Source organism: Ambystoma mexicanum, chromosome 3q (assembly GCF_040938575.1).
Source record: "Ambystoma mexicanum isolate Mex_15411 chromosome 3q, UKY_AmexF1_1, whole genome shotgun sequence".
Taxonomy (NCBI): domain Eukaryota; kingdom Metazoa; phylum Chordata; class Amphibia; order Caudata; family Ambystomatidae; genus Ambystoma; species Ambystoma mexicanum.
The window spans coordinates 23,728,995-23,750,064 of NC_090926.1; the positions used below are offsets into that span (position 1 = coordinate 23,728,995).

General features: G+C 43.1%; 1 protein-coding gene across 1 annotated transcript in view; it reads left to right on the top strand.

Moving 5' to 3' along the window:
- Positions 1 to 21,070, top strand: part of FAM227A (family with sequence similarity 227 member A) — a 450,054-nt gene that overhangs the window by 309,362 nt on the left and 119,622 nt on the right. Inside the window, exons 12-14 of the mRNA XM_069652969.1 lie at positions 295 to 409; positions 14,335 to 14,441; positions 14,623 to 14,780. Of these exons, the coding sequence (XP_069509070.1) occupies positions 295 to 409; positions 14,335 to 14,441; positions 14,623 to 14,780 (380 nt within the window). The remainder of the gene's footprint in view (positions 1 to 294; positions 410 to 14,334; positions 14,442 to 14,622; positions 14,781 to 21,070) is intronic.

The following is a 21,070-nucleotide window of genomic DNA, read 5'->3' on the forward strand; positions in this document are numbered from 1 at the left end:
CTTATATAAAAAAAAGATGTGTAAATACTAGCATTTTGCACTATGTAAACCTAGTCAAATATGAGGTATCATGTGAGTCGTAGTCCAAAACATCTAGAGGTTTCAACTTCAGAAATCTCATAAATAAAAGGAACGAAAATACAATGTCTTCTCTGTGTGTGTGTGCAGTAGATCTTAAAATGAAGAAAAAGCCCCAATTGAGGGTGGCTATACCAGAATCATTCAATTTTTTGCAGTTGGATAGATGACCGAATGTAAAGGAGTTAGTATACTGATATGGTGTCTTATTTCCAGGCTTACCAGAACACCCTCTCACAAGAGCTGAGCAAGCATTCCCTTGACCTGTCAGGCCCAAGCAGGGTTCACACAAGAGATGATAGCGGTATATCCAGGTCATCATCCCTACCAGGTAAGAGTGTAACAGCAATGTGTGGGGCAGGTACACTCCCTTGTTCTCTGGTGCCCCTGCCTTTGATATACAGACATGTAATGAACCCAGCCTTGCCCTAGTGATCAAAAACTCTCTCTCTTTCCCCCTAGTGTATCTGTACCTCTGTGCTCCATAATATACCTCTAATGCACAGGACTGGTCCAGCCTGTACCTTGTGACCTGGAGCTCTGTTCCACGTATACCTGAATTGAACCAGCATGTGTCCTGTGGCCTAGAGATCCTTGTTGCTTCTATCTTTAATGCCCATGGATAGACCACAGTGAACTGGAGCTATGGGTCCCCTAACTATTATACACAGGACTGAACCACCCAGTATCTAGTGAATTGGAACCTCTGGCTATGCCATCTTTAACACCCAGGACTCCATACTCCCCTTTGCTTTAATACACAACTCTTTACCAAACTGCCACTCAACATCTGGAGCTTGGTACTATGTACTTTTTCTGCATTTTAACGGGTCAAGACAAGAAAGACTGCTTTCTTTAGGACGATTTTGTGTAACCTTCAAAATGCTGAAAAATGACATTCCACCCACCCCCCTCCTGGAAGGCGAACACGCCCCCATCATATGCCACGCTGGCAGGATTTCTAGAAAATCAGGGAGGATTTCTCCCCCGAATCTCCCCTTAAATCACACACTTCCCCCATCCCGGTCCAACACATTTCCCGTCTTCTCCCACACAGACCATCACGCGAACACACAATTACCCACTCGCCCCTTCCCCGCAAACTCACACACACACACACACACATATTATAACCCAAAAAACACTTACCTCACTCCCTCAACTAGCCGCGCCTCTTAGCCCCTGCACGCACTCGTGTGTGGCAGGGGCATGACAGTTTGATGTATAAAGACCGCTGAGAGTACTTTCGAAGCGCTCTTTCTAAATCAGTCTCTTTTACTTTTGAGAAATAAAAAAAACTTTTTACTTAATTCCTGGTATTTTGTTTACAGGGTGCCTCTACCAATGTCACAGCACCAGCATAAATCACAAGATTGAAGACCCAATTTAAACATCTTAACCGGTGTCCAATATAGCCTTCCAATGATCTTCTATCGAATCAAACGCAAACCCATGTCTGCTCCCAAATGTAAATTCACCCTCAATATGTCACTCCAGTCCTCATCAGTAATAACCCTCCCAATATCATGTGACGAACATTCCTTCAGTCCAGTCCATGCTGATTGAATATTTTCACCAATAGGCATAAATTGTATATAAGTCCGTACACAATATTCCTGACCTTCCAATAATTTGCTAAACTCTGGTTTTCCCCCAACAGAACCCCCAGCCATACCTATCCTTAAATTAATCATGGAAGCTAGAGCCAAGTATCTATTCAATTCTCTCCGATTCAAACCATATCTACACTGTAGATCTTCAAATCCCAACAATTGGCTCCCATCCATCACATCCCCGAGCTTCAGAATGCCCTTATTAATCCAACTAATCCAGTTTAGACATTTATTATTTATTTGCAGAGCTTCATTATACCAAATAGAAGCATCCGGGCTGAAGCCATAGCCCTACCCATTTTCTCGAAACCATGACTCTATCACCTGTCTAGTTGCCACCACGGGAATTAGCTTCAATCGTTTATTCGGTAATTTACCCATACTGTAAATATTCCCCAGATCATATGGTGCACATATACCCCTTTCCATACTCAGCCAAATCGGCTCCTTTTCATTCACTTCCCTAAAATAATATGAACTCTTTTTAAGTAAACATGCTTTATAATACTTCAGTAAATCTGGATAACCAAATCCCCCTTTCTCCACACTTTGCATCATTATATATTTTGGAACCCAAGGCTTTTTCCCAGCACCCCACAAAAAGGATTGGAATAGTCCATCAACCTTTATCAATTGTTTTTTATAAATCATGAAAGGAATGGATTGCAAAACATATAAGAGTTTGGGTAAGAGAACCATTTTGATCGCATTAATCTTTGCCCATAAATTCAATGTCAATCTCTCCCATCTCTTTATTAGTAATGATATGCTCGCAGTTACCTGATCCAAATTATATTGTAACAATTTGTTTAAATCCCCAATAATATGTATTCCTAAATACGTGACCCCCCCTGGCGACCACTTAACAATTCCATGAGCTTAAAATATTACTATTATATGTTCTAGACAATGGAAAAATCTCAGTTTTATCCCAATTTACTTTATGACCCGAAATGTCACCTACCTCCTTAAACATATCCCTAATTACATCTCCACACACTTCTGGATTCGACAACAAAAGCATCATATCATCCGCATATGATAACATTTTAACTTCCACCCCCCAACCACAATTCCCTTGATCAATTTACATTGTCTAATATATGCAGCAAGAGGCTCCAGCGCCAAGTCAAACAAAAATGGTGACAACGGGCACCCTTGCAGCGTACCTTTCAACAATGGAAATTAACCCGAAATAACTCCATTGACCAATACCTGAGCTCTAACATCACGATTTATACATTCTATCATCTTCATAAAAACCGGCCCAAATCCCATCCTTTTCAAAGTATAATCCATAAATTTCCAATTAACCCTGTCAAAGGCTTTCTCAGCATCGAAAAAACCAATAATTTTATTTGAGTCCTTACCATGATGTTCACCAATCACATTCAACACAGTCCTAATATTATCATAACCAAACCGACCAGCGATGAAACCCACCTGAGATTCATCAACCAGATCTCCCATTCATGACTTTAATCTATTTGCCCACATTTTTGTAAACATTTTTAAATCTACATTCAGCAATGAAATAGGCCTGTAATTTCCACAATTTCTATGATCTTTATTAGGTTTTGGAATCGCTATAATCAATGCAAGTTGTTAGCTAATAAGCTTAAAGGGGTGATAACTGATACATGCGTTTCTTCTATTCAAACCGAAGAGGGTAATACTTTGCACAGAAATGGAGATATCTGTGATTATTTTAGGAAATCTTATGAGACACTACACAGGGAAGATATTAATCCTGACACAAATAGTTTGGAGGTGTTCTTTGAAAAGATTTTGGTTTCAAGATTAGCTCTAGAAAAACAAGCCTTACTTGACTCTGTTATCGAGGTTACTGAGGTATGTACTGCCATATCTCAAATGAATGAGACTAGACCAGATGGGATAGTTTCAGAATTTTATAAAAAATATGACACTCAATTGGCACCAATTTTATGTGACCTTTACAATGACTTTCTTATGTCTGGACTAATGTGTGATTCAATGAAAGAGGCATTGATTATAGTGATTTTGTTTAACTTTAATAAGCAGGACTGGACAAAGCTATCCTAGTGACCTGATATTCTGTTCTTCCACTTACACTTTATACAGAAGACTATTAGGCCCTTCATAGTGAACTGAATCATTTCCCCCCGTAACAACAATAATACCCAGAACTGGATTAGCCTGTATGCCGTAACCTTGTTCCACGACTCCCATGTTTAATATTGTGCAGTTGGCAGCCTGCCCATAATGCTTGGTAACACTGTGCTTCCCTTACATGTTAATACCAGAAGTGGGCTAGCCCTTTTCATAGTGAATTGGATTGATGAAACTTCTCTGCCTTTGATGTTAATGCTGGACAGGCCTGTCCCTAATCATTTAGTGCTCTTTGGTATACTACCTTTCATACCAGCACTAAACCAGCATGCACTATTGAACTGGACTCCTGATTTATTTGTTTTGTTTTATTTATTATATGTGTGTAGTGTTTGTATCCAAATCTGTTTTGAAATAATCTGCGAGGATGAAGATGAATAAGGAATATTCCAAGGTTTTAGCGCACAATGTGGAAATGATCTACTACTTGATGTTGCACATGTAGTATTTGTACTGTTTTATATTTGCGTTCATATAGCTAAACCTAGACAGGGAGCAATAATGCAGCGTACAAGTAATTAGAGGTTAACAGAGGTTGGTGGAAGTGGAGATCAGTTATAGTAGCTTGGATATTCCATACTACAAGGGTGGTATTTACCTACGAGTATCAGGTCCTATGTGAGACCTATTTATTGGTAGCCGGGTCTCGAGTTTCTTCCTAAACTGCAGGAGCGTTGGATCAGTCCTGATTGCAACCGGGATGGTGTTCCAATAAGCTGAGGTGTAGCAAGAAAAGGCTGATTTCTTGGTTTTCTCTATGCGCGCCTGTCTAGTCTTGAGATTTGCAATGGTCTGGCCGGTTTCTCTCCTAGAGGAGCTCATCCAATCTGAGGCCACAAGTTTTGTTGCTAGGTAGACTGGTGTTCGGGCAGTAGTTGATTTATATGTAGTGCACGTAGTTTTGAAGCATAGCCTTGCACAAACTGGTGCCCCATGTAATTCTGCCAGGATGGGGGGAGATGAGGTCAAATTTCTTAATTCATGTTATGAGACGAACAGAAGCATGCTGAACGGCCCTGAGAAGGTCCAGGTATGTCAGATTGATTAACCTGAACACCCATGTGTCATGAAGCTGTCCTAAAAGTAATATGAGGCAGTGAAAAAAAATGTCAGATAAGAGGAATTCAGGCCAGAAAATTGGGAGATTATCAAATCCTCTATTTTTTGTTTTTTTTGTTTGAAATGCTTTGGTTTGCATTCAAACCTCTCATTTTGTTTCCTTTTATTCTGATTGATCACCTAAACATAATTGTTCTGAATGCTTTTGTCTGGTAGCATTGTCTTTCTTTTATACTTTGACCTTTGCTTTGGCTTGGGTTTCTTTATCCTGCTTGTTTTAAGTTCATTATGTTGTTCCAGAACGATATTAGCGCAAAGATCAGTTGTTTTTCGTTTCCTGCCATCATCATTGCCCATCGATGTTCCGGAGTGTGTACCTTTGTGGTTTTCATGAACCATTCTCTGGATATCTGCCTTTTTTCGTCGAGAGCAGGGCAGATCATGATTATGTGGTGTAGGGTTTCTGTTGTCTCTTTGTTTTTACAGAATCTACAGTACATTTTTGTTTTGGGAATTTGCTTTCTCGCTGCCATTATTTCTCGTGTTGGGAGGATGTTTAGGCACAGTCTCATGAATGAGTCTCTTATTTTTGAGGAGGGGAAAATTTTCAAATACGCTGGTAGCTGGTTAATTCTTCTGGAGTCGAGAGTACGTTGCATATGGTGTTCGTACTTGAATTTGTCTTGTATAGTCTTCATCCAATCATTCTCTTTAATTTTGGTTTTTGCTTTTTGAGGTCTTTCTAGCAGCATTTCCAGAGAGATGTCTTGTTCTTTTCTTTTGGCTTCCATCGCTGTTTTCCATATTGCAAGGGTGTTTTCTGCATTGTAGCTTTTATCAGATCTGAGTATTTCAAGCGGTGGCGCATAACATGGACTCATGATTTTCCTGTATAAGTCGAGTTGTTTCCATACCGCAATGGATTCTAGTGACTGTAGGGCGGGTTCTGCTCTTATGCGTGTTGCAGGCAGAGACATTGGTAGGTTTAGAACATTTTTCTAACATTTTCCTTCCAATTGCGTCCATATGGATTTGTCAATGTTTATCATCGCCTCTGCTCCATATGTCAGTACTGCTGTTACTTTTTGCTTGTAAGAAGTGACTATTGGAGTGAGGGAGAATTTTCCATATCTTCGATGCAGTATTTTAGCTTGGCGTGCTAGTGAGGCTGTCTTATCTTTTAGTAGCTGCATCCAGTCTTCTTCAGTGGGGGATTGAGATATCCATGCTCCTAGATATTTTATTGTTTTTACTTGCTCCACTCTGTCTTTTCCTATATGGAAGGAAAGCGTTTTTCCGTTTTTTCTTGTTTCTTTCTTTAGTGTCATGATTTTCGTTTTTTGTGTATTAATTTCTAGCTGGTTCTTTCTCATATATTATTCCAGTTTTCGTAGAGCAATCTGCAGCCCTCTAGGTGTTTTCTCTAGCAGCACTATGTCATCAGCATATAAGATGCACGGTATTGCAGTGTTATTTATTTTTGGCGGGTTCATTTGAGGCATGTAGATGTTTTCTTCTAGGTCTGCCATGTAGACGTGGAAGAGGGTGGCGGCCAATGGGCATCCTTGTTTCAGCCCATTCATGTTCCGATTTGTTCTGACAGGGTGCCATCTTTTGATAATCTGACTCTTATGTTGGTATTTTCATATAGGAGCTTGATGGGTTCGATGATGTTATCTGGGCACTTCCATGATTTGAGCTTCTCCCATAAGGCCTCTCTGTTCACGGAGTCAAAAGCCAGTCTTAAATCTACGAAAGCAACGTAGATTTGAGATTTCATTCTACTGGCCTCATGCTTCAGTATGTTTAATATTAGGAGGATGACGTTGGTACCATCGTTTTCATGAACCCTGCTTATCTTGTAGCATATTTTTTTCTTTTGTTGCCCATCTGTTTAGTTTTTCTAGCAGGAGTTTGGCGAAGTTTTTCCCCAGCGGATCAAGCAGTGCTAAGGGACGGTAGTTTTGTGGGACTTTTGTAGTACCGTGTTTGAATATGTGTATTATCGTCACTTGTCTCCAGTTTTTGGGTATTATTTTGGTGCTCATTTGGAAGATGCTCTCGCATATTGCTCCCCATACTTCTGGGTTTTGTTTTATGATCATGTTCGATAGACCATCCGGGCCTGGGGCTCTCGATATATTTAGGGATCTGATTGCCTTTTGTATATCTCGGGGTCCCATTCCCATTGCCATGTCGCGGTTTTTGTGCAGCAGTTATTTTTTTTCTCGTCCTTTTTGTCTCCATATAGTTCTGTAAAGTATGCAGTCCAGCACGCTTCAGGTACATCATTGACCATTGCATTCTGCGTTTGTGTTTGGCCATGTAGCAATGCCCATAGTTGCCTTGTATTGTTTTTGTTGATGGTCTGAAGCATATTCTCAGCGTCATCTTGCATTGTTGTCGCCCTGTTGTTCTTTATCCAGTTTCTGTATTGTTGTTTTGCCGCTTTTAGTTGTTCAGTTTTTTCATTTGTGTTTAGCTTCAATATCTTTTTTATTGTAGTTTTCAGTTCCTTTTTTTTGTTTTTATTTTCTCATTGAAAGCATGGGCGTGCTTTTTAACCATGTATCCTTCATCCAAGGATCTGTTCTGGCTCATATAGGGCAAGAGTAACCATTCATAGTTAATCTTTTCATTGTCTGGTAATGTTGATTTGTTCATTATGTTCGGAAGTTCTTCTATCATTTTTTGTCTTAATCTGTTTCTTCCGTTGTTTATCTCTAATTCTACTGATGCCATTCTGCAATTGGTCATTTCGCGGTGTTACAACTTCTTCTCATTATGAAGTGATCGCTGGTTTTGGTTTGGATGTTTTGTGTTTCGCTGAGGTTATCATATATTCTTTTGGTCAAGTATATGTAGTCGATTGTGGCTGACGAGTTGGCTCTTGCCCAGGTTTCCATTCTTTTTCCTGTTGCAGTGTCAACGGTATCCGACCTGCTCAGGTTTATTCCAGTTCTTAACTCTCATCGGCAGGTGGTTTTTGTCTATTTCTTTGCCTTCTTTGTCAAATATGTGTATGTTTAGGTCTCCACATATTATGCATTCAGTGGTTTGGTGTTTTTCCTTGGCATTGTCCAGAGCCGTGTATACTGTGTCTATGAATTTCTCGTCGGATATACTTGCTGGGTTACAGTAGAGATTGACTAAGCACCATATTTTCTCTCCCCTGGGGAGTTTAGTTGAGAGTTCTTTCGTCGTTTGTTCGGTTTTATGTTTGAGTATTGTTAATTGAATCCACAGGTTTATGTTTTCAAATTCTATCAGATCAAGATTCCTTCCGTTTTTGATTAGCGTTATGAGACCAGATGATGGGCGGCCCTTTTTCTTCATGATTGCTGGATTTATTAATACTGTAAAACCGTTGCATATTGTTTGGGCTGTTATCCAAGTTTCTTGGAGGCAGATTATATCTGCCGATGCTAGTGTAGAATTTTTTCCTTGGAATAGATGACTATTTCCCCGGGTGTTCCATGAGCATAGCGTGGTGGTGCTCAAATTACCGTCTTTTAATTGTTATCTTCTTTGATTACTTCTTTCTTCTGTTTCCCATGTTGTATTCTCTTGTCGTCTCCATATTCCATATTTTCGGTACAACTCATGCCGGTTCTGGAATTCTTTATGGTCATTTTCTTTTCCATTTTTCTGGTCTCTTGCATAGTCTTGGTCGGGTGTTCTGCTCTGGTAGTCTGTCTGTTCGATATAACTGTTTTCGATGTTATCAGGTTCTTTCCCAGAGCCCCGGCCGAAGTTTTTTTTTATCTAAATGTTTGTTGTTTCTTCAATCAGAGATACTTCGAATCCCAATTGCTTGAAGGTCGCTTTGTTCTCTATCATGTCGTTCGTTGTTTTTTCTGTTGTGAATGTGATTTTTACTTGGTCAGTTGTTATTTTGTTGCTGAATTCCACAATATGTATGTCTTTCGTCGTTATCTCTTTCATTCTTGGGATTGCTTGGATTAGTCTTAATACATTAGTGCGGTTATCGTTTTCAATCGTTGTTCTTTTTAGTTCTATTTTCATCTCTTTTTTCTTTGTTTGTTTGCTGAGAGGATTCATGAAAGTAGGCAGTTTTATATCGTTTTTCGTGTCTCTTTTCTTTGTATCGTTTTTGTCTTTGTTCGTCTCGTCAATCTCTGCGGGTGGAGGTTCGTCATTCGACTCTGGGTTTGATTCTTCGTCGTCTTCCCAATCCACTTTGGATATTTCATCTAAGCTGATTTCATAGTTTGAGCTTTCCTGAGTTTTGTTTTCTTCTGTTTGCTCCTCTTCGTATTCATCTATTATGATCATAGAGGCCTCTGTGATTTGAATTTGTGCTTCTTCTGATTGGTCAATCAGTTCTTCTGTATATGTTGATAAGTTAATTAGTTCTTCTATTTCAGGATCTTCGTTTTTGGAATCAACTAAGCGTGCTTTTTCATTCGTTGTATTGTGTTTGGGAGTTTTCCGCTGGGGCGTTTTTTTATTATCCTGGTGCTTTTTGTTCTCATTTAGCTTGGGGTTCTTAGGAGGATTTGTCAAATTCTGTAGAAAGGCACGGTAGCCTCTTTGATTTTTTTTCTTTGGGGTTGTTTGTTTTTTGACTGGTACTTTGTTCGTAGCAATTTTAGATCATTTGGAGAAAATGTCATAAGTGTCTGTGTTTTTTGATTTTTGTATTGCATTCCTGTCTTCAATTGGCTCGGGTGTATCTTCTGTCACTATGGCGTTTGGACAGTTTATTTTTTTTGATGGATTGGGTTCTTCACTCAGGTCGATCAAGTTTGTTTCGCTGCAGGTTGATGCTGTTTTTTCATCTAATTTTCCTGCCTTTTATAAAGATTCAGTCTTGTCTGTTTTTTCCTGCTGATTGCTTGCTTCAGCAGGTCTTTTTTTGTTTGTTATGTCTGTTTTGTATGATTTTTCTTTGGTGATTGTTGTCGTCATTGTGATTAATGCATATGTCAAATCCGTTTTCTCAGCTCTATCGCTGCGTGCGATATCAAAAAGTCTTGTTTGCCATGTATGGCTAATTTGGGCTTCCCTGTCCAGTCTTTCAATTATCTTGTTCATACATTGTTATAGGTAGCTTTGTTTGGAATTAATTAATGTTGTGAGCGTTGTTTGGTCTTTCATAGCATCTGTTAGGGCTTCTTGTAGCTTCATATATGGTATCAAGGATTGTGTTGTAGTTGTTATGAGCATGTTCTGCAGGTCTAGCATTGACGTTGGTATGGACGCTATCTCTTGTCCTTCATGGATATTGCAGTTGCATTTGTTGTCTGATATATCTTGGTGTGTAGACACATTTTCTATAAATGTTGTCAATCTTTTACTTGTTGTGGGGTTCTCCCGTTGTCTTTGTATTTTTGTTAATTTGTTAGTTGGCCTGTTCCTATTCTCAGGTTCTCCGTCTTTGTGCTTGTTTCATTTTTTGTTATTAGTGGGGATGTACACCCAAATATCTCTCTCCTTTTTTTTCGTGGTTCCTCATAAGGTTTTCGATTTCAGTTATATCGAGTGAGAGTCTTGCAGCTTTTTGGGTTGTTTGGTCATTTCTCCTTGTCTCTAATTGTTGTGAGTGTCTGCGGCTATTGTATAGGGCTTGCCATTTCTTTTGGGCTTTCAAAGCCTTTTCTCGTTGTGTTGGGGTGCTTGTCTTCTTTTCTTCGTTGTCATCTTGCGGAGTTGATTGATTAATGAGTTTGTCTCTTTCTTTTTTCCCTTCATTTTTTTCCTTTTGACCGTTTTCTTCCAGTGTAATCCTTTGTTGTTTATACAATTCTTCTCTCCGAGTTTGCTGGGTTTATATCATCAGTGAATCCTGTTTTTTCTATTTGTTTGGGAGGACTTTTTGTCCGTGGATCATGTACGGTTCCTGTGGGACTCCAGTTGGGCTCAAATGTCTGCTGTATTGGGTTTTTTTTCTCAATGGCATCTTTTTTGCTTGTTTTGTCTGTTTTTTTGGAGGAGTTTGGGTCAATTATTTCAAATTTGTTTACTTCATTTATTAACCTTGCACTATCTCCTTTGTTGCTGTCGACTCTGGGGGGTTCATTAGAATTTTTCTCGTTTAGTTTCTTGGATGCATGTTGTTCGTCAATAATCGCCATTGTCTTCTTCCTCAGCGTCATGCGTGGGGGGATATCTCTGAGTTCTTGCTCTTCTTTGTTGTACGTGTCATGGGATGTTTGCAAGGTTCTAGGAAGTTTAAGTAGTCACTCTTTTCTTCGTTTTTGACTGGTTGATGGTGGTGGTGTTATGTCTCTTACTTGGGTCTTTCCTGCAAATTAGGTGGATTAGCAATGTCTTTGTGTACGTTGTTAAAATCCGACGGCTATCAGTTTGCTTCTTTGAGGGACTTTGGTTTCCCGGGTTGTTAGTGTGTTTTGTATTTTGATGGTTCGAAAACTGCCCAGTGTGTTTCTGTATTCGTTCAGATAGAATCTGGTACCTAGTGGTGATTGCAAAGGGTACTGGGTGGATCAAAGGCCTGTGGCCCGCAGTCTCCACTTTCTGGTGATTGGTGTGAGTTCTTTCACTTAATGGTGTACCTGCTTTGCGATAGCTTTCTATTCCTTGCCCTTGCGCCAAAGCCGCCAAACAGCCTAACAGCACCAGCCCTTCTGCCACCAGGGCTTACGCCGCGAGGGTGGCAATACAGCCCTTTTGAAAGAGCCAGTGTTTTTGAGGGGGGAGCAAGGTAGGTGTATAACTTGTCTCAGGCACAGCAAAAGGTGCTCCTTTGGGTCCGTGTCAGATTGGAGTTCTGTTCAGCTTCAATACGCCTACTATACCTATACAGACTGGGGGCCTAGATTGTAGTGTGTCAGAAAAGGAGAGGAATGAAAAAAGGTGTCTGGATCATCTCCATGAGAGTAATAATGATAGAACAGTAATTAAAAGCCAAAGAACAGAATAAGGTCAGGTAGAGCAATGGAGTATCTAGAGAATGATAGAGGGCCCAGATCTTAGCATTGTGGAACAACTTAAAAGAAGACTAAGAACTGATCTTTGTGGAACACAGTAAGAGAGGGGTCTAGAGATGATAGAATGTTCTTCTGATTGACAAAAAAAGTGTGATTCAATAGATAAGAATTGAACCAGACTAGAATTGAAAGATATAGGAGGGCAGAGGGATAAAGATTAAGAACATCAAAAGTAGCAGAAAGAACTAAAGTATCCAAGATGGAGGAAATATTAGCTTACTCCTTTGCCATTGGAGTCTTCCCCTCCTCCCTGAAGCACTCCCTTGTGCACCCTCTTCTTAAGAAGCCCTCTGCCGACCCTTCCTGCCCGGCTTACTACCGCCCAATCTGCATCACTCCTTTCCTGGGCAAACTCCTGGAAATGCTGGCCATCTCCCAGCTCATTCTTCACACTGAATCTGTTGGTTGTCTCCACGATCGATAGTCTGGTTTCAGAGCTACCAGAGCACGGAAACTGCTCTCCTGAACATCCTTGAAGACCTGCTCTCCAACCTTGATCCCAATTCCCATGTGACCTCATCTTACTTGATCTCTCCTCTGCCTTTGACACGGTCAACCATGCCATCCTGCTCACCTGTCTCTGTGATAACCTAGGCATCACCGGTCTGGCCCTGGCGTGGCTGACTTTTCCTCTCTGAGCGACCCTCACAGGTTCAACTTGGGTCCTTCCTCTCCTCTATCTCCATCTCTACTTGTGGTGTTCCCAAGGAGTCTAGCCTCTCTCCCTGGCTGTTCAATCAATTCCTGGCACTTCGTGCCTACCGCATTGTCGCTCTCTGCCCCAACTTCCAGTGCCATGCGGATGACACTCGGCTCATTTTCATGGTACCTTCAGCCACCTCTTCTTCCTCTCTCATCTCTGACTATCTGTCCACCATCCAGGAGTGGTGCACCGCCAATGATCTCTGCCTTAATGCCAAAAAGACTGAGATTCTCCTCATCAGCACACCCGTTCCCTCCTTTCCTGTGACTCTCTGGCCGGCCTCTCTTGGCCCTCCTCCTGCTCCGACCTGTGAGCCAAAAAACCTTGGGGTCATCTTCGACTCCACACTCTCCTTCTCTCCTCACATCTCTGACGTCTCTAAGAAGTCACACTACCAGCTGCACCTCCTCAGAGGTATTCTTCCTTTCCTCTTCTTCCCCCAGAAGCTCACTGTCTCCAGAGTTCTGGTTCTCTCTAGGATGGACTATTGCAACAGCCTCTTTCTAAATCTGCCTGCTTCTACTCTCTGCCCTCTGCAACTCATCCAGAACAGGACTGCAAGACTTGTCCGTGGCCTCAAACCCAGGGATCGTATCTCTCTAGGACTGAAATCTCTGCACTGGCTCCCAGTGGCTGCGACGATTAAGTTCAAACCCCTCTGCATTGTCCACAAGGCCTTCTGGAGCCTGAGGCCTCAATACCTCCAACTACCTCTTCCTAAATATCTTCCTTCTCGTACTCTTCGCTCATCCGCCTCCAACTCCCTCAGGGTCAGTCACTTCTCCAAGCAACAAGTTGGTGGTAGATCTCTTTTTCAGCCGGGGCCTCCCTCTGGAACCTCCCAGCCTCCTTGAAACTTGAGGAGAACCATCTCCGATTCCGGAAGCACCTCAAAACCTTTCTCTTTGCTTCTGCTTTCTCTCCTACTCTCCCCTGTTGAATTTCCTGCCTGAAACTGAATCTGCACTAATTTCCTGACCGCCCTCTGACCTCAGGGCCAGGTCCAGTCTCCAGCCAGTCGCACACCTGCACTGCCTCCTGGCAACCCCCGCACTTGGGGACTGTTTTCTGTACCCTTACAGCCCCACTACCAGCACTTGATGCCTGTTTGTCTGCACTTACCATTGCACTTGCCACCATCTGGCCGCACTTTACTTATTGTTATTTATTATTCCATGTACTGCACTGTCCCCTCCCTTACCCCCCGTACTTTTCCCTTCCCCTTCCCATGCACTTACGCGATCTGAATGACACCTGGCCTAGTAGGATCATTGTCTCTGTCTCCCTCTGTTCCCCCTACCTTGCCTCATTGCGCCTTGAAACACTTGTGTATAGGCGCTTTATAAATGACTTATCATATCATCATATCATACCATACCATGCTTGAAAAGGATAATCAGAAACACAGTGAAGAGCAGGAAGATTGTAAAGCTAAAGTCAATTGTAGAAATTAAGGAATAAGAGTTGTAGATGAACAAATATTTCCATAGGCTTGTATTTATAAGATAAAAGGTAAATAGGGCTGTAGTTAGGAACTACAGAAGAGATGAGGAAGGCAAGCACAATTGCAGATTTGAATGCCCGCGGACTATGCATGAGTCAAGAGATAAAATAGACGAATTGGATTGGACAGAAGAAGGGGAAAAGTGGAGCTCATGATAGTTGATGGAATAGTCTGTAGTTATCTGTGCCCCAATACCCTTCTTGACTGGACAGGTCTTAATGTCGGCCCTGATTAGCTGTCATTTCCTTTGAGCTGTCCTAGGGAAACCTCTGAGCTTGCAGACTAATGGAGAGGCCAAATTAGCAACTCAGAAACAGCGAAAGTATTTTGAAACACGACTAAAGCGGGTCGAGAATGAGGTAAGGCTTTATCTTCTTTTTAAATGTAATGTTGAAACACTGTGCCCAATTTAGTACAAAGCAAAAATGCAAGACAGCATCTTACTCCACACAACAGCCTCCAGGCCTGATCTAGAACATGCCTGATGTCACATTCTGATATATGGACTTTTTATGTTCTCTGAACCCCTATCTGCTGCAGTCTCACCCGGCGTGCCTTGGGCCAGACTTTGTGTACAACCTGTTCAATTTGAATGGTCACAGCCCTCTTCTGCAGCACTTTTTGAAGCGACAGGATGCCTTGTCTAGGACCAGAAATGGCATGCTGGTGCAGCGGACAGAAATCGAGAAGCCCATCTTATATCCTTTTGATTCTACTACCAAATGTATGAAACTGTACTGGGGAGGAGATATTGAAAACTGACCCACGAGTCATGCAGTTGGTCTGGTAATCTGGTAATGTGACTGGATTATTTGGTTTTGTATTAAAGCTCTGGTCAGTCAGAAAATAAATGAGAACATGATCTGGTTACCTCTAAACGGCAGGTGCATTTATCTCTCATGTATTCATATTTATTTGAAGAACACAGATGTTGATTTCGAACAGAAATGACTTACAATGACACATGAGCCCAGGCCCAAGTCCCAGGCCCAATAGGCCAGGAGGTGGAGTAGCCTTGATCTTTCTTGAGTGGATCCCTGTTTCCATTATTCCCACTCAGGTTTTCTCCTCCTTTGAATACATGGTCTGCAGGATCTCTCTATCACCTGCCACCTCTCTTACTCTGGCCACCTTCTATCGGCCGCCGGGCCAGTCCACCCTTGTCCTCTAGGAATAGGCTGATTTGGCCTCTTCTCTCCTCTCCTCCTCTTCCCAACTCCTCCTTCGGGGGGACCTTAACATCCATATTGACTCTCCTGACTCTTCAGGACCTTTCCGAAACCTATGTGACTCACTTTCTCTTTCCATTCTACACTCTGGTCCAACGCACACTGCTGGCCACACCTTGGATGCTCTCATCACCACAGACATCCCACCCTCTATTCCTCTAACTACTTCACTCACATGGACTGATCATTCCCTTCTCTCTTCTCACTTGAAGCTCTCTTCTCCTTTGGCAATAGCACCACCTCCTACCTTCAAGGTCAACCGACCCATGAAAAGAGTGTCAGCGGCTGCCTTTGCCTCCACCTACTCTCCTCCTTCTACTCTTGCGGCTGACTCCCACCCTGACTCAGCCCTCTCCAACTTTCATTGTTCCATCTCCAACACTCTTGACCTTGTTGCCCCTGTCATGAGGGTCGGACTGAAGCCTGCCAAAAAGTGCAACTTTTGGTACGACTCCGATCTGGCTGCCCTTAAACGCAAGTGCTGAGCAGTAGAATGGAAATGGGGATTTTCAGGTACACCCTCTGACAAACTGGCCTGCCGCCTTCTTCAAAGGGTATGCAGTGATAACATTGCTGCAAAAATGTCACCTTTACAAAACATTGTTACATTTGTACCCCATTACACCATTTAAGGTGAGCGGGGGTTGCGGGGGTGTCCCCTGCATCCTTAACATGGATTGCGGTGGCAAAACCACAGCCTTTTTGCCGCGATATTTTGTGTTCACAGCCATTTTTGCTGCGATTTTAACACATGGAACCCTTCAAAGGCAATATAGACACTGCATCGGCTCGAAGAAAAAAGTCTACATTCAAGCCTGCATCTCCGCAGTGTCTAACAACACGGCTGAACTCTTCAAAGTCTGCAAGGAATTGCCCAACCCTACCAGAGCTGCATCCTCTACTACACCTACCCAGGCCCTTTGCTCGGCCCTGCCCGCACACTTCACCACCAAAACAGGACATCCTGTCCTCTCTCTCATCTGCTCCCGCCCTGCGCCAACAACTCTTTGGCCCCCCTCGGCCGCCCCCACCCCTCCCTCTCTTCTCTCCTCCCTCTTCCCTGTCACACCTGATGAGGTCTCTAGACCAGTCTGGTTTATGAAAGCCTCCTCCAACAGGTGAACCCCTGCCCCTCCAAAACCATCAAGGACAATATTGACACTCTAGCTCCAGCCTTGGCCGACTTCTGCAACCTCTCTTTCGCCACTGGAGTTTTCCCCTCTTCTCTTGTGCACCCTCTGCTCAAAAAACCCTCTGCCGACCCGTCCATTCCAGCAAACTATTGCCCAATCTCCATCACCCCTTTCCTGGGAAAACCCCTGGAGAAGCTGGCTATCACTCAACTGACCCTCCATACTGAATCTGTTGGTTGTCTCCATGACCATCAGTCTGGCTTTAGAGCAACCAGAGGCACGGAAACTGCTCTTCTGAACACCTGTGAAGACCTGCTCTAAAATCTTGACTCCAACTCTGCCTCTGTCTTCATTCTTCTCGACTTCTCTTCTGCTTTTGATACAGTAAACCACAACATCCTGATTACCCGTCTCCATGTTATCCTGGGCATCATCGATCAGGCCCTGGCGTGACTCGCTTCCTTTCTCTCTGACCGGCCCTCCTAGGTGGAACTCGGGCCCTTTCTCTCCTCTACCACTATCTCTACTTGTATTGTCCCCCAGGGATCTAGCCTTTCCCCGTTTCTTCAATATCTACATGGCCCCCTTGGCCCACCTTTACCTCTAACTCTCAGCGTTATGCGGATGACTCACAGCTCTCTTTCAGGCTACCCTTGACCCCCTCCTCCTCCTCCTCTCTCATCCCTGACTGTCTATCCACAATTCAGGCTTGGTGTGCTGCTAACGATCTATGCCTGAATGTCAGTAAGACGGAGATCATCCTCATTGGGACCCCTGCTCCTGCTTTCCCACTTTCTCACTGGCATGGCTCCGTTGGCCCTGCGCCCTCACCTACCAATGAGGCAAAGAATCTTGGGGTCATCTTCGACTCCACTATCTCCTTCTCTTCTCACATCTCAGACATCTCCAAAAGTCCAATTACCAACTGCACCCCCTCAGAGGTATTCTACCTTTCCTCACTTCCCCCAGAGGCTCATCACCTCAAGAGCCCTGGTTCTCTCTAGGCTGGACTATTGCAACAGCCACCTTCTCAATCTTCCTTCTTCTACTCTCCGTCCTCTACAACTCATCCAGAACAGAACCGCCAGACTTATCCTTGGCCTCAAGCCCTGGGACCACATCTCTCTGGTGCTGAAATCCCTCCACTGGCTCCCCATGGCTGCAAGGATCAAGTCCAAGACCCTCTGCATAATCCACAAGGCTTTCTGGGGCCGAGGCCCGCACTATCTACAAAGCTCTCTTCCTAAATGCTCTCCCTCTAGAATCCTCCACTCATCCTCCTCCAACTCTCTGCGGGTGAGCCGCTTTCACAAACAGAGATTTGGGGGTGGATCTTTATCCTCTGCAGGTGCTTCCCTATGGAACAACCTCCCTGCCTCTCTCCGTCTTGAGCCGGAGCCCCTTAAGTTCCAGAAACTCCTCAAGACCTTCCTTTTCTCTTCCTCCTTCTGTCTCCCTCTACCCTACTAACCTCCTTTCTTTTCTCTCCAACCTCCTTCTCCTCCCTAACTCTGTTCAGTTTTTGCTGACTGGTTGCCTGATTCCCCGCCAGAGCCTACAGGTCCCAGGCTCCCCTGCAAGTCTTTTGCACTTGCCTCCGGACCGCTGCACTTGTTGAACATCACTGCACTTTCAGCTTACGCTAATTGAGCTGGGCAACCTCTCTGCAGTTAACCCAGGGCCCTGCACCTCCGTCTGTACGTATGCATGACCTAAATGTACTAGGACCAGTTAGTTCATCTGTCCAGTTCACCCCCCAACCCCACCGTTTACCACCCCCCTTCCCGAGCTTGGTCACAACTGTACCACTTCATGCACTTGCACTAGGAGGAATGTTGTCAGGCCTAGTATGCTAGTATTTCTGTTTAGATCATTCAGAGTCTTCAAGGCCTAAGAATTATAACTGTATTCCCTTATTACCTTCCCGCCTTGAAGCGCTTTGAAGCACTTCACCTGTATATAAGCGCTGTATAAATAAACAATCAATCAATGTACAGATGGAGGAGGCATTCCCATGAAGGGTGCCTGTACAATAGCACAAATATGAGAACATGGTGAGCCAGTTTATGAAGGTGTTAAAAAGTGGGATATTTACCATGGACAAAGCAAACAGAATATACATACTTGAGCAGTATGAAACACAATCTTGCAAGGCAGGCAGCGCATCAGTCTGTGTCATTTAAAATCAAGTCAATTTGGTAATCAGAGAGAAAACAGAAGTTCCACTGCTCCTGTAGCTTAGTCATGGCTGTAGTTTAACATTTCCTTAAAAAAAACTGCCTAAAATACTTATTTCTTTTTCATTCAAAACAGATTTTTTCAAGAAATAGTAGCAGGACATTTAGCAAAGATAAAAAGAGGACTCAAACAGCTTGCAGTGCTCTCACCAGCCCATGCAAAGTGCTTACATATTACCTATGTCAACAATAGACTGCTGAAGTGCATTAGTGCGATTGGTGTTTAACTACCAATTACGTAATTTCTTCAACTGTATATACTTGTAGCTTATTTCATATATTATAGAATATATTTTGTAATGATGGCCTTTCCAAATACAGTAACATAATGCCAACATTTACGCCAGCGTGGCTATCCAACATTGGAATTGTCACTTGGCAGACACCAAAATATTATTCAAACAGAAACTCTATCTTTTCAATTAACATTTTGAGAAAACAGAGAAAAGAAATTCAGATTGTGTAATATATATGTAAGCATACAGGTAACCTACAAAGGTAACATTAACCTAAGGGGGCATGTGTTTCAGAATTACGAGGAGCACTATTTAATTATACAAAATCGCATTATTAAGCATCACTGGATGTTGAGTGAGGTAGGGAGGATGGGGAGAGAGCAGGGGGAGCTCCCTCTTTAGCAAGTAAGTGAATCTTAGGCCAAACTTTGAAGGGATACACAGATGGGCAGTGGGTTCCAGTGGAGCGGACAAATAGGGAGAAAGAGCGGAAGCAACATGAGGCACAGGGAGGCTATGGGATGGTGAGCTTGAGTGCAGAGGAGGATCGGAGGGAAGGAGATGTTGAGTAAACTGTGATACATCAGACAGGTACTGATGAGTAAGACCATTAATAGCTTTGTAGACTAGGAGAAGGAACTTGAAAAGAGAGCACTTGTGCATGGAGTACCTCCAGTATTTTGTCGCTAGGTAGGAGTAGGGGAGGATCTGGTTAGGTTGTACAGAGTGTGGGTAGCAAAGTTTAAGAGTTTGTCCAGAGGAAGAAAACAGTAGATGGGAAGGCAAAGGAACAAGCTTGAGCTGTACTCAAGTTTGCTCAGCAAGAGAGTGGAGATTAGAGTTTCTGTAAAGTGGTTAGTAAAAAAAGGAATGTTGAGGTTAATAGGAGCAGCAGAGGCAGTGGTACTGATGAATTGTTGCAGTCATAGGTCGTTATCAACGAGGACCCCAAGATTGCAAGTCTTAGGTGAGGTAGCAAGAAGGTCAGGCGGAAAAGGAGATCGGAGAGTGCAGGGGAGGGATGGCATTGGAGGCTAGGACAAAGATGAGTTCCATTTTTAAAGAGTTCAGCATGAGACAGCGAAGAGCCCTCCAGTGAGGAATTGCATTGAGACAGTTTGAAATCTGTTGTGAAATGCCTGGGGTGAAGGAGGGAACTGAAAATAAAATTTGAGTTTCATCAGCAAAAAGGTGATAGTGAAAGCCAAAGGGTGAGATAAGCCTTCGTAGGGCAGAGATATATGAAGGGTGATGTGCAGTGGTCCAATTACTGATCCTTGGTGGAGGCCGACAGAGGGAAGGGGGGGTTAGAAATATTCCAGTTCCAGGAGACTTTAAAGGATCGACCTCCCAGGTAGGAGGTGATGCAGGAATGAGCAGATTTGCAAAACCCAAGGTCCTGGAGAGTGAGGGGAGAGGAGTGTTGAAAGCGGCAGAGAGGTTCAAAAGTATGAGTATAGAATAGAGTTTGGAAGGTGAGCACTACAGTGAAAGTTGGAGACATGCAAGAATGCAGTCTATGTGTGTTTACTATGGATTCCAGATTGAAGTGGATCTTCCAGGCCACTGCCCTCAAGTTACTTAGTGATCCGGTTGAAGATCCCCAGCTCCGAAAACTTTTGAACAATGGGAAAGGAGAGAAACTGGGCAATAGTTTGTGGGACGTTTTGGTCAGCCGAAGGTTTCTTCACTAGAGTATGACAGTTGCAGATTTGAAGGAGGCAGGGAAGAAAGAGGTTTAACAGCTCAGAGGGATAAGGGCAAGTGATTGACACTAAGGGCCTCCTTACAAGTTTGGTGGTGTGGCAGCAAAGTGGTGGTTATTCCGTTACCACTACTTTACCAGCACCAACAAATTATAATTTTGGCGGATTTACCGATGCCGGAATTACTGCGCAGTACACCTGCCGCTTTTGGGGGTTAAAGTAGCATATTCACCTCCAGCTTGTTGTTGAAAGTAAATCCTCCACTTTACCCCCCAAAAATCTGCGGATTTACCATGCAGTAATTCTGTCAGTGGTAAATCTGCCAAAAATCTCGATGGACTCCAAAAATGGGGAGTTTCCACCACTTGTAATCCTGTGTTAATTGGATTTTGGATTTTGGGGTAATTCAGCCGAATTAGTGGTGAATTACCACTGAATTGGTAAGTG